The 14,557-nt window shown below is 42.1% G+C and overlaps 2 protein-coding genes across 2 annotated transcripts in view; one reads left to right on the forward strand and one right to left on the reverse strand.

The window, feature by feature from the left end:
- LOC308091208 (disintegrin and metalloproteinase domain-containing protein 10-like) overlaps positions 1–14,557 on the forward strand; it is a 486,352-nt gene that overhangs the window by 405,080 nt on the left and 66,715 nt on the right. The window lies entirely within an intron of this gene.
- The window catches only part of cgnl1 (cingulin-like 1), a 78,319-nt gene that overhangs the window by 18,490 nt on the left and 45,272 nt on the right, over positions 1–14,557 (reverse strand). The window contains exons 9-12 of the mRNA XM_080436619.1: positions 5,104–5,310; positions 4,380–4,484; positions 3,093–3,245; positions 1,300–1,470 (exon numbers count right to left, since the gene is read on the reverse strand). Of these exons, the coding sequence (XP_080292745.1) occupies positions 1,300–1,470; positions 3,093–3,245; positions 4,380–4,484; positions 5,104–5,310 (636 nt within the window). The remainder of the gene's footprint in view (positions 1–1,299; positions 1,471–3,092; positions 3,246–4,379; positions 4,485–5,103; positions 5,311–14,557) is intronic.

Here is a 14,557-nt window from a genome sequence, read left to right on the forward strand (position 1 = left end):
GAGGGGGCCGTGCTTTTTCGATTACTTTTTTCATTTATTTTATTTAATTTTTTTATTGTATTTTTTTTTCTTTCATTTTCCAAAAAAATATATAAAAAATAAATGAAAAAAGTTATCGAAAAAACACGGCCCCCTCGCGTATTAGGAGGGCAGGGTGAGTCACCAGAACCAAGGACGGGTGTTTTCGATGAATCTAACATGTTAAAAATGGAGTTTGAAGTTATAATGGGTTTGTATAGGAAGGGGGCGTGTCTGATAAAATGAATATCAAATATCTAAATACTGAATATCAAGCAACTTAAAAACGGTCTGGGGGGCTCATAAAGCCTGAGTAGACGATAAAATGACCGAAAGTTTTTTTGAAAGTGAAATATCCCTTTAATCTCATAATGTACTCACCAGTGCCAACGTGTTATTGTTGTTTTTTTGTTTTTTTCACGTCGCCATAGACCTTGTTAAAATCCTTAAGATTGAGCTCTGCACTGTTTGTAAACATCGCGGAGATCTCCCTGTTTCTACCAGTGAAGACCACGTGTCAAACGGGGCATCCATGTTGTAGTTAGAACGGTTTACGTTAAACAGTGATATGCGAGGAGAAAAAACTACAAGGAGAAAATGGAGTTTCAGTTTCGTCATTAGAATGGGGGCCGACGGGATCGGCAAAACCGGATCCAAAATAATTCCGTTTCCGGTGGTGCTACAATGAAATGTGCCGTACCAAAAATTAAAAAAAGTCATTTATTTTGAAAAAAAAGAAAAAGCACCGGTTCGCGTAGATCTACGCGATTGGCACGTGGCGGCTTTAAATAGGTTCGCGTAGATCTACGCGATTGGCACTCAATGTGTTAAGACCAGGAATGCATCCGTGTCATTTTAAGATTTCTTTGGCTATTAAAAAATCATGAAACTTTGAATATATATATTTTATGGGATTCTACAAAAGTCTTCTAATCCTAATAGTTTTTTTTCCTGGTATATATGTTACAGGGAAATTGAAAGACCAGTGAAATTGAAAAAGGGGCACTCGTTTTCACTCCCCCCCCCCCCGCTTCCCCCTTTGTTATCGATTCACTTTGATTGCGACTGGTGACGTTAATCTGTCTATGTAATCAACACACCTGTTACGTAGAGCCCCCCCCAAACACACACACACACACACACAAGCTCATAGCGTGGCACTCGGTGCCGGGCTATGAGCTTGTAGATCTGCTATTTTTTAAAAGCCAAAGAAATCTAAAAATGACACAGATGCGTTCCCGGTCTCAAAGGGTTCATATAAATGACAGTGACGTCCTCTACCTCCTCTTGTAAAGTCTTGGCGGTCAGGCACATCTTGTCCAGGTCCGCTCCTCTGTCCTTCAGCTGCTTGTGCAGGTCAGCCAGCTCCCGCCGGTTCTTCTCCCTATAGATGTCTATCTGCTCCTGCAGCTCCTGAGTGGACGACTGGGAGGCCTCCACGATCTCATTCATCTGCACACACACACACAATTTACAATTTAGCAGACGCTCTTAATCCAGAGCGATTTACAGAAGGTAATACATCAAATAGAATTCTAGTAATCTAGAACAGTGGTTTTCAACCTTTTTCATGCCAAGGACCCCTAAATTGATATACATTTGGCCGCGGACCCCCAATTGAAAATGTTTTGTGCCAGGGACCCCCAGAAGCAAAGATATCAGTTAATTTTCGCTTTAAAAAATATAAATATTCAAAGATATGCACACTTTTTCAAGGTTTTTCAAAAATAGCAGATCTACAAGCTCATAGCGCGGCACTCGGTGCCGCACTATGATCTGCTATTTTTGAATAGCCAAAGCAAAGTGGTTAAAAATGATTGTAACGCTATTAACTCATTTTGCTGGGGACCCCCTGGTACTCCCTCAAGGACCACTGGTTGAAAACCACTGATCTAGAATCATAGGTAAACCAAGAACCTATCATCAGTCTAAACAGTATAATATACAAATGTGTCATTTGTACATTGAAACTATACAGACTATAGGATGCCAGGTCAACAAATGAACCTGGAATCTGTCTAATAACAAATTACATTTTAACCTTTGCATAAGCCTGCCAGGTCGCCAGGGCTAGGTCAAGTGGTACGGGCTAAGGCGGAGTCTGAAGTGTTATAAGAATATTCAGCAAAAATAAAAGAACATTTGTCAGAAATCCAATAACAGTCGGCGGAAAAAAAATAACTTTTGGCTGCTCACAACGCTCACCCCTAGCATCACTATTTTTGGGTATGGCATAAATAGGTGAACATTCAGCAAAAACAGAAGAACATTCGGTGGAAATGGCAGATCTACAAGCTCACAACGTACTGCGATGCCTTGCGAGCAAGTAAGTGCGTACGTAGAAAGCCCATAGGTCAGGAGCTTATCTCCGGTTTCTGTAGCCCCTGGATATGACACAAATATATCGCAGGGAGTGATGTATCGTAATTTAAGGATTCTTCACAGAAGTCCAAGCAGGCTAATATCTAAAAAAACTTGCAAGACATGCTAACACAACACAGGCTATGAGCAATGTTCCCCTGCATGCCAGCACGGGCGCTGAAGAACATTGTAAGCCAAAGCGTTTGTGCCATAAATTAATATTTCATTTGAGTGCTGTCCATGTTTTAATTTGTATCTTATCTACTTCAGGGAATTGGGCTACCAGATAAGAACTACAGCAGTGGTGCTCAAAGTGAGGTGGGAGAGGTTGGGGGAGGGGTAAATTAGTTAATATAGCATCACAATCATTTTAACCACTTAATTCATACACGTTGGCTATTCAAAAATAGTAGATCTACAAGCTTGTGTGTGCCGCACTGAGAGTTTGTACGTCTGCTATTTTTGAAAAATGGCGAAAACGTTTGGAGAACGTTGAACAATTTTGATAATTCTTCAACAACATAAATCTTCTCTTCTGGGGGTCCCTGGCACAAAACATTTTCAGATGGGGGTCCTCGGCCAAATACATTTCTGTCAGTTTGGGTGTCCTTTGAGAAAAGTTTGAGAAGCACTGAACAAGAGCACGTCGAGTCTTCACCATTTCAGCACAGTATGTTTCATTCATACAACAATCCGCTCCGGTGTTCTCTCACCTCCCTCTGTAGTTTGTCCACCGTGCGGTCCAGCAGCCGCCTTTCATCCTCGATTTCGTTTTTGGTGTTTTTGAACTGCTCCTTCTGAATGCGTTCCTCCTTCAGCCTCTCCTCCAGCTCCTTGTGTTCGCTGTTCATTTTGGCCTGGTTCCTCTGTGGGAAGGTCAACCGAATGAAAGACATCAGGGGTAACCCATCAAAAACTCACTGAGCTTTTCATTTTTCAACCTTCTTAACCTATTAAAGCCGGGAACGCATCTGTGTGTAACCACTTTAACCATTATTTTATACTTTGGCTATTGAAAAATAGCAGATCTACAAGCTCATAGCGCGGCACCGAGTGCCGCGCTAAGAGCTTGTAGATCTGCTATTTTCCTTTTTTAAATCATGAAAATTTGTGCAAATCTTTGAATGTATATATATATACTTTTGAAGAGAACATTTTTAACTCAAATCTTTGCTTCTGGGGGGGTCCCTGGAACAACATTTTGGGTGGTCCTTGACATGAAAAAAGTTTGAGAACCACTGATATTATAGCAACATAATTAAAAAAAAAAGAAGAAAAAAAAAGACATTTGTAGAATCCACAGAAGCAAATATCAGAGTTTAAAAAATATATATATTCAAAGATTTGCAAACATTTTTCTAACATTTTCAAAAATTGCAGATCTACAAGCTCATAGTCACGGCAATCGGTGCCGTGCTATGAGCTTGTAGATCTGCTATTTTTGTATCGCCAAAGAAATCTAAAAATGACCACCCAACACAGATGCGTTCCCGGTCTGAATGGGTTAAGGTTCTTTGAGGTTTGCTTTTCAGCTGCGACCTGAGCCACTAAAAGTGTTAAGCCAAGACATTTCAATCACTACCACAATACAAAACCACTGATGGATATCTCTGTGTCCTGACTGGCTGAGAGGGCATGCCACACAACATACAGTATTATTTTTTTGGTTTTGTACATATCTATCAGAAGTCTAGAACAAAGAGAGCTTATTTCTATTGTGGTACTTTGGGAACATTTTGAACCTGGTGTCCCTCATTTGGGCAAGCCATTATAGGTTAAGTTATTTTCTTTCTTTCCAATAATAGCAAAACAATTGCCGATCTACAATCTCACAATGTGACGCATCGCGGCGCATTTTTAGCTTATAGATCGGCTAGTGTTTGTATTTTTTAGATTTTTGTGTATGCTAATGTCTTACTGTACTACGTGCTGTTTACATTTCTGACAAATAAAGTATTCAAAGATCACACAACGAAGTATATACAGGCTGTCCACCTCACCAGTACATCCTCTAACCGTGTGGTCAGCGCACGGTTGGCGCGTGACATCTCTTCTTCCTGTTCCTTGATTTCTGCCAACGACTCTTCCAGTTGCCTCTTATCTCTCTGCGAGTGCACATCAGATGAAACACGATTCATCACATTACTACAAAGTGTGTAAAGAAAAAGTCTAATAACAACATTGATCAACACTTAAAGGTGATATTTTGTTGCTAAAGTAAGTGTTTAAATAGCTCTAGATTCTGATAGTAATCATTGTTATTATTAGAGTGTTTGTTCGATAAAATTGGTATACATTTACTTTCTGTTTGCTGAAGAGCTGAGAGATACGGGGAGACCCCTGTTACTGAACAACCACTCTATAGCAATGATTACTATCTGAATATAGAGCTTTAACTTTTTATGTACACCCCCTTTATACAGTGATTGACTGACTGTCCCTTTTACATATCGTCTCTGTTGGGTGGAAACCTTATGTGTCCAAAACCGTTACTTTTCAGGATTCAAATTCAGAAGCATCAAAAGTAGCAGATCTACAAGCTCGAAACGCGTCGCTCTGCGCCGCGTTTCGAGCTTGTAGATCTGCTACCTTTGATGCTTTTGAGTGACGCTGTAGTATGATCAAGTAGGGCGTTAATTTACAGGAGAAAAAAACTCCACAAAAAGAAGTTAAAACATGGAGATAAGAGGTCTCTGCTCAACGATGTTATCTTCCAAGTCTCACCTCCAGTCGGCCGACTTTGTCCCCCAGGCGGCTCTCCTGCAGCTTGGCCTCGTCGATGATTCGATTCAGCTTGGCCACCTCGTTGTCCAGCTCCTGCGTTCGCCTGCGCAGTCGGTCGGCCTCCTGGGCCAGACGTCCCTTTTGACCCTCCGCTGCACCCTTGGCCGCCTCCACCTCTGCCTTCTCTCGGATCACTGCCGCGCTGCTCTGTGGAGAGGAGACCCAGACGAGACGAGACAAGGGGCTTCAATACAAAAACAAGAAAGGGAGAGCCCGTGACACTAGACTAGAAAGTGGAACAAATGCGGAGCGTGATGGAAAAAATCGTAGACTTGTTTTATCCCATTAAGACCTGAAGAAGCATCTGTGGCATTTTTTGATTTGAGCTAAAAAAAGCATTATTTTACACTTTGGCTATTCAAAAATAGCAGATCTACGAGCTACGAGCTGTGCCACGCTATGAGCTTGTAGATCTGCTATTTTTGAGAAATCATGAAAATGTGTGCAAATCTTTGAATATATATATTCTTTTAAAGCAAAACAAATCTTTGCTTCTGGGGGGTCCCTGGAACAAAATATTTTGAGATGGGGGTCCGCAGCCAAATATATATACATTTTGGAGTCCTTGACATGAAAAAGTTTGAGAACCACTGACATAGTAACATCATTTTTCTTCAAAAAACTGTTTTAGAAGACATTTTGTAGAATCGGCTTCAGGTCTCTATGGGTTATTTGCCCCCGTTGTGACACGAAGACATTTTTTGTAGCGCTCATCACTTTCTCGAGACCTCTATTGTTGGGGCCGTTGGAGAAAGAACACAGCGACCTCCTCCCGTTATTCACTGACACATCATCGTGACAAACACAGAGCAACAAAACGCAGGACAATAACGTCTAAGTCCTCGATTTAGCTTTTTACTGAATAGCCTCTCCTGAACTAGGCTGGGAGCACACAAAAGGCCGCAAAGTCACCGGCAATAGACTGAAGAGGTAGAGATGATTGCTCCCCAACCAATCTACCTGGACCGCAGTCAACCGGTTAGATGGATTATTTCTAGATGGCTGCTGGTCAGCCGCCCCCCCAACGCGAAGACATTCCCTCAACAGCCCCAATGGTGGTGCCTTCATTTAGCCCATTAAGGCCTGAGGTTCCGATTCTACAAATATCTTCCTAAAAACTGTTTTCTGAAAAACGTATGTTGATAAATATCAGTGGTTCCCAAACTTTTTCATGTCAAGGACCCACAAAATGATATGTTTTTGTCCGCAGACCCCCCATCTCAAAATATTATGTCCTGGGGACCCCCAGAAGCAAAGATTTGAGTTACAAATGTTTGCTTTAAAAAAATATATATATACGTTTTTTCAAAAACAGCAGATCTACAAGCTCATTGGCACTCTGTGCCGCGCTATGAGCTTGTAGATCTGATATTTTTGAATAGCCAAAGTATAAAATAATGGTTTGAGTGGTTACACAGATGCGTTCCCGGTTCTAAAGGGTTAGGGGCCTTGTCCACAAAGACATTTTTGTCCCGAGCGCAGTATGTTTTGAATTGTTTTTCAATGGGAGCGCCGCGTATTGTCGCCATGCTGAAAACGGCATCAGCGTGACGATGCGTCACCGAGCATCCATTCTGCGCTGCGCCGTTTACGTCTAACGTTTTTTTTATCTGGGTGACCAAAGTTGAAATAGTTTCAAGTTTCAACTCTGGGTGTTTTTGGAAGTGTTTTTTTTTAGGACAGTGCCATTCGTTTCAGCTGGGAAAACAAAAAACGCTTTGGTGAACACGCAGCCTTATAAAAGTCTGGATTTGGGGTGCTGAAGCAGGGACAGTGTGTGAAACACTCTCTGTATTTTGCACTCCTCTCTCATGGCCCAGATTTATGAATAGGGAGTTTTCTTTGGCTAAGCATGTCACTTGTTTGGAGTGTTGCGCAACTTTAGGGTGAAAAAGGAAAGATTATTCAAGGCAGACAGGAAGAAAAAAAAAAGAAATGCAACGAAGATGACGCAACTGACAATAACCACAGTATTCAGTACTAATCAGCGGTGATGACATGCATCCTGCTAAAGAAGACAGTTTGAGAACACTTTACACATGTTTGCTCAGAAACAAGAATATCAGGGAGGCGAAGAGGAATGCCAGACAACAGGTTTGGCCGTTTCCTGTTCAACACGGCCAGAGTGAGGAATGTATTTATACCATGTACACTAAGATGCCTGTAGCTTATTGGTTTATTGCAGCGGTTCTCAACCAGTGGTCCGAGGACCACCAGTGGTCCTTGAGGAGGTTCCAGGTGGTCCCCAGCTAAAAGATGGAAGAGTCGGTAACCAAATGGACCCTTATAGATCTTTAACTCTTGAGAGCGTAAAATGAAACCAAATGGACCCTTATGGGTCCATTTGGTTTCATTTTACACTCAAGAGTTAAATTATTGTTAAACATCTGCGTTACTTAATTAAAGAATTGTTATTTTGATCAACGTTTGCCTGTTATCTCTCCTATGATACCAACATCAATACAGCATGGAATTGTGGACAAAATCGTATCCAACCATAACAAAATATTCTAAGTTTTGGGTCTGAGAGTCTAAATCTCATCAAATGGTGGTCCGTGGCTATAATGCCGAATAAAGAATGGACCTTGATATGAAAAGGGTTGAAAACCACTGTTTATTATAAAAGGTTTCCATTAGCTGATGCAATAGCAATCATATAGCCAATGCTTGGTCCTTGAAAATATATCGTCTCTGTCGGGTCGAAACCTCATAATGTCCAAAACAATTACTTTCCAGGATTCAAAGAATCTTTTTTTTAGCACTTTGCGTCACTTCGTACTGCGGTGGGAGCTTGTACATCTGCTATTTTTGAAACGTTTTTTGAAAAATCGTGAATACGTTTGGAAAATGCTGAATCATTTTTAACGTTTTAACATAAATCTTCTCTTCTGGGGGTCCCTGGCACAAAACATTTTCAGATGGGCGTCCGCAGCCAAATACAGGGGCGGGTCCTTGACTTGAAAAAGTTTGAGAAACCTTGGTTTACGTCTCGCAGGCCGGGGTAGACAGACACACAGTTCCATTGTGGGCATGGGTGTCTGCTGCACCCGGGGGGATCAGGGACTGACTGAGCAGATTAATGCACAAGGGGTCTTATTCCCAGTTTCTTGGACAGGACAGCTACGGCTTTCTTGGCACGCGTTTGGCCCGGCCGTGCCAAACAAGCAGGCAGGCCCCAGGCACACGTGAACGCACACACGCACACAAGAATACAGGCACGTGTGGTGTGCGCACACACCTTGCTATGCTTCTTCTACACCAGTGGTTCCCAAACTGGGGGGGGTCCCCAAATTATTTTGGGGGGTCCCCCAGATGATTAGCTTATGTGCAACATTGTTTTCACACTCAACAGTAAACAAACCAAGGCGGGGTCACGACCTGAAAAGGTTTGGCAACCCTTGTTCTACACATCGCCTTTTGTCTTTCAGTGTCAATGCTGGTTTATCCACTGTCCTGACTCACTGTTGGGAATAAAGACAAAAAAGCTACTACTAATAATAAAGATGACTAGGGGTGCAACATTTCAAATTATTTCAAAAAGAGTGAAAATCGCAAAGCTCAGAGCGTGTCTGCGATGCGTTGTGAGCTTGTAGATCTACTATTCTCAGTATTTCTGCATGACAAAATTGTGCGACAAAGTATGAAATAGGGCTTAAGTGGTTCATTTGTTGATAATCTACAAAATGAAAATATACATATTTTTACATGCACTTCTCAATTATCCGATGAATCGAAAAAGTTATCAACAGAATAATCACTCAGAAACATGATGGACAGTTGCAGCCCTAGAGGTGACACGTGGCATTAGAATGTGTCACCCTAACCGTGGCACTAAAGTGCATGCTTTATGCCCACCAGTCCACATCTCACTGGTTAAGGAATGAATCAAAAGCAGCTCAAATTATACAGCAGGCTATAAAATGCAACATCCACGTTTGTTTTACATAATTAATTGGGGCAATTATGTATTCAGAGAGCATCCTGCCATTGCATAGCAAATGCCACATTGTTAAGTGGCATGAAAACAATGAAACAAGATAACCCCAGGACATCTGCGGCGAAGGACAGATCAAACCGGTCACATACCGTAAGAACAATGACTATGTGTGTGTGTGTGTGTGTGTGTGTGTGTGTGTGTGTGTGTGTGTGTGTGTCTGTGTGTGTCTGTGTGTGCGTGCGTGCGTGCGTGCGTGCGTGCGTGCGTGCGTGCGTGCGTGCGTGCGTGCGTGCGTGCGTGCGTGCGTGCGTGCGTGCGTGCGTGCGTGCGTGCGTGCGTGCGTGCGTGCGTGCGTGCGTGCGTGCGTGCGAGTGAGAAATCAAAGATTAGGACTACTGACCGAGTGTATGTGAATGTGTTTCAGTTCTTATGCCTGATTTACAGGTAGGGCTTTCACGACTACACATTTAAGTCGACGATTAATTGTCACTCAAATAATTGCGATTAATGGTTTAATTGTGTTTGGCATTGAACATAGGAACATATGAAGCCTTTTAGGCGTCATAATAAAAAATTTGCACAGGGCAGATATGACAAATAACTGAAATATACAAAGAAATTACTGACATATTTAATAATCTTATACATGTAAAAACAAGACATGACTCAGTCATGTATATTCTGTTTTCTCTGATTTGTGTCGCAGAATCTGGCAACACAGCTAGTGGCTCCCCATTGGCTTAGACCTGTTGCTTATCTCTCTCGCAGAATTTGGCAACAATGCCATAGAGGCGAGAGGCGTGTCTAGTACCATAGCTTGGGAGGACGAGACCACCCGTTCAGAGTATGGGAAAGTATCCCCATTGGCTTAAAGGACAGCCAATGATGCCAAAGTGTCGAGAAAGTGTTGAGAAAGTGTTGACTAGACTCAGTCTCTTCTTGGACCAGCGTGCTTTGCAAGCTGGTAAAAAACTGAAATAGCTGATCTATAAGCTTACAACGCGCCACGAAGTGATGCGTTGTAAGCTTGTAGATCTGCTATTTCTGCTTTTTTGAAAATGAGTGAAGATTTTTCAACATGGAAACAATTATGACGATTATGCAAAAATTATTGCGATCATCTCAAATAATTACAGTTAGACGATTATGTAATAATTGTGACAGGCCTAATTTACACGTTTACAATAAGTGTCCCTTGCTCACACGTCGTGATGTGATGCATTGTGAGCTATTTTCAGCGCACCGGCCACGTCACACGACCGAGAATAAAGCAGGCTTTAGCATTAGAATGTGTCACTGGACATTGTGGTCATGAATGTGGTCATTCATTGACAACCCAGTGGTTTAAACTCCCGTTCCAATCCAAATCCAAAGTCCATCCTTCCCTCTAGCCTGCTAAACACAACCTCTACCTCATGCTCAGATATGGGGGGATATGTGCTGGTCAACTAGCCTGGGTGTTTTAACTGGCACGGGTGTGTTTAAGCCATTAAAAGCGGGAAAGCATCCGTTTCATTTTAGATTCTAACCACTTTAACCATTATTGGCGCGCGAGTGCCGCGCTATGAGCTTGTAGATCTACAATTTTTTGGAAAAATCATAAAAATGTGTGCACATTTTTTAAATGTATATGTTTTAAAGCGAACATTTTTAGCTTCTGGGGGTCCCTGGAACAACATATTTTGAGATGGGGGGGGGGGGTCCGTGGTCAAATACATACTGTATCATTTTGGGGATCCTTGACATGGAAAAGTTGGAGCACCACTGATATAGCATTAGCAACATACGTTTTTTTCTAAAAACTGTTACCCAGAAGCAAAGATTTGAGTTACACATTTTTGATTTAAAAATATATATATTCAAAGATTTGGAACAAATTTACACGATTAAAAAAAAAAAAAGCCCAAAGAAATCTTAAAATGACACGGATGCGTTCCCGGTCTTAATGGGTTAAACTAGCCTGGGTATATTCTAGGGTGTGAACACAGTTTTAAGTTTTAAGTCACAAAGCACAAGAAAGAAAAGACATGAAGGCAGATGCCAGCTCAGCACTATAAGAGGCCAGTTGGACCAGTTTCTCTGCCACCACAATGCCACCCTCATCACGGCTGCCTCGCTCAACTGGCCGGGTTACAGCAGAGACAGCTCCATGGAGACTGACTGTGTTATGTTTCACCGCCGATGAATTTGGTAAATAGATGCAATTATAAGAGTGAACGTTAACCCCATTAAAGACCTGGGGCCGATTCTACAAATGTCTTCTAAATCCTAACAGTTTTTTGAAAAATATTTTAAAAAAAAGTATATATCAAAGATTTGCACACATTTTCATGATGTTTCAAAAAATAGCAGATCTACAAGTTCATAGCGCGGCACTCGGTGCCACGCTATGAGCTTGTAGATCTGCTATTTTTGAATAGCCAAAGAAATCTTAAAAATGACACAGACGCGTTCCTGGTCTTAATGGATTAAAGTAGAACAAACAAGAGTTCATTGTTGTCGTTTCTTTTCCTCTTTTCGTTTTTTACTTATACCTGGGGCCCACTGGGGGTCCTTGAGGGGGTTCCAGAGGGTCCCCAGCAAAAATGAGGAACAGTTTAAAACACTAAAACCGAAATGTATTTATTTTCGGCTATATATGACAATTGCTCTGTTCTACAGGGCACGGATGGTGGGCACACTGGTCGTGTTATGATTGGTTTAGAGTCAGAGGTCATGGAATGGGGAGGGGCCGGGAATGCCTTCATAACAAACGGACCCCGAGTGTGTTCGAGTGAAGCCCCTCTCCCTCCTCTGCCTGTCCCACTTCCCACACTCACTGTAAAGATCCATTTATAGATAAAAAAGGGTTCAGCCCTCCTATAGGGCGGCGCCATTTTCATTTTTTTGTGTGAGTTTTGCACATAACTTCAGGGGAATTCTTGTCAGGCAAAAGAAACTTGGGACAGAGAACCCTGTGCTGTGATCATCGTTCTCTGCACAACAAAATCCAGTGAGTTCATTTAACCCATTTAGACCTGAGGCCGATTCTAAAAACACCTTGTAAATCCTGAAAAACTTCAAATATTTATTAAGTGGAGGGGTGAGCCTATAGAGGGCGCTATTACCCGCAGCAGCTCTGGTCAAATCTACATTCATAAAAGAAATGGTCTTCACCGGGTTTAATGAAAGTAGATTAAATTATGCAGTTTGTAATATCTTGTTTACTCAATAAAAATGATTTGTCGGAAGTTGGATCTGTTCGTCTTTTATTTGTATACAATAGCAGCATTATGCCTATTATGCCTATAATAGCAGCATTATGCCTATCTAACTCCCAAACACAACAACAGAGTGAAGGGCACTTCCGGGTTCGTTCTACCCCGGGCATGCGCAGATTGCGCATTCTGCTCTGTGATGACGTCGCGCGGAAACCTATGTATACTGTACATAGCAACAACAACCCCAAAAGGGGTTCTCGGATTGAAAGATATAGTTACGTATAGGGGTTCCTGGTCTAAATGGGTTAACTCTGGAAGTGTTAAAAAATTTGACTCTTACAGGTAAAGTCTTCCATAGTTAAATTATAACACTCTGGGGTTGAATGTGTCTCAGGGTGAACGCATCGCAACACGTTGTCAGGTTGTAGGTCGACTATTTTCGGCAAAGAGATTTGATGTATAGGAGGAGAAAAAAAAAGAGGGGGGCAAGTACAGGCCCCTGGGGGTCCCCAGTCAACGAAACACACCTATATAGGGTTAAAGTGATTAAAGTTTGAACAGTTGTACAGTACATCGTCTCTGTCGGGTGGAAACCTCATATGTCCAAATCTTTTACTTTTACTGTTACTTTTCACGATTCAAATTCAAAAATAGCAAAAGTAGCAGATCTACAAGCTGAAAACGCGGCGCGAAGCGACGCGTTTTCAGCTTGTAGATCTGCTACTTTTCATTTACGGAAAAAAACTAAAAGTTTGAATATGGAGATAAGAGGTTTCTGCCCGACAGCAACGATATGAGTAAAAGGGGAAGGAACTGACTAAATGACTTCACCTCAGTTTATGAACAGAATATTCATGGGGTAAAACAGCGTTATGTACAGTATGCCTTGTTGACTCTGTCTTCCATCATTGTGAAGTTGGTTTGACTTCAAGGGGATTCTTGTGCACTCAAAACTGTTTGACTAGCAGTTGTGCATTAACTAGCGTTGTGTAGCCTTTAAAACAACAGTACAGACGCTGCAGTGAAGTTATGCCTCAGGTTGTGTATCTCTCTCTCTCGCTCTCTCTCTCTCTCAACTCTTCTAGGTCACTCAGACAACACAGCGCTGCCAAATCAGCTGACAGACATAAACACTGGCGTTTACCAATCCCTAGAGCAAATAACCTGCAACAATAATCTAAAACCCAGCATAAAATCGTTGCTGTCGGGCAGAAACCTCTTATCTCCATATTCTAACTTTGTGTTTTTGTTTTGTAAATTAACGCCCTACTTGATCATACTTAATACAGCGTCACACAAAAGCATCAAAAGTAGCAGATCTACAAGCGCAAGCGCGGCGCGAAGCGGAGCGTTTCGGCACTTGTAGATCAGTTTTGGACTGGTGAGGTTCCCACCCGACAGAGACGATAATGATCTAAATGTCAGTCCAACTCTCTAAATCTATCAGGTATGCACATCAAGTTGTAACTAGACGCGTCGCAATTCTGGGCAATTGCAGAGTGTGGTTGCGCCGACGCGAGTCGCGGGTCGCGGCCGCCGGGCTCTAGGAATACGCTGGGAGGAATACCGTCGGAGGCTGCGCCAATTACATTGTCACGTCACTCCTGAGATCACTTGCGTTTCATTTAGAAAGGATTGATCCCCCCAAAAATCATGTTTTTGCATCAAACGGTTACGTTTTGTGCATTTGTGGCGCCCCCTATGGGTCAAAATGGAAATTATTTTGGGGATTCGTTGAGTAAACCACCCTCGACATGTGATTCAAATTTGGGATTGACCGGACGTTTCGTTCGTGATTTGTAGCATTTTTGGTAAAACGGGCCCCTCCCACTAACTTTGGAAGCCATTTACGGACGAACGGTAAGGACTATCAAAATGCCGTTTGGATATGTTTATCGCATGGGCCCAGAGATCATGTGTACCGATTTTTGTTAAATTTGGACAAAATATATGGGAGGAGGAGCTAAAAGTGTGTTTTGAAGAAAATTCTAAATGGCGGGAAATCTATCCTGACGCAAATGGGCGTGGCCTATATGGGGAGATGCGTCATGACCCAAGGAATCTAGGGAAAAAGAAATTTTGATTTTACGACCTACGGTTCAAGAGTTATAGGCCAAAACGTAAAGGGGGCTGTTATAGCGCCACCATGTGGCCGATTAGTGTAATTATTATATCAATAATTTCGGACTAAATGAGGAACCTCCCCTCCAAATCTGGTAACTCTAGCTCTTACGGTTTCTGAGAAAAAAATACTTGA

This window comes from Gymnoscopelus braueri (genome assembly GCF_963280865.1).
Source record: "Gymnoscopelus braueri genome assembly, chromosome: 1".
Lineage (NCBI taxonomy): Eukaryota > Metazoa > Chordata > Actinopteri > Myctophiformes > Myctophidae > Gymnoscopelus > Gymnoscopelus braueri.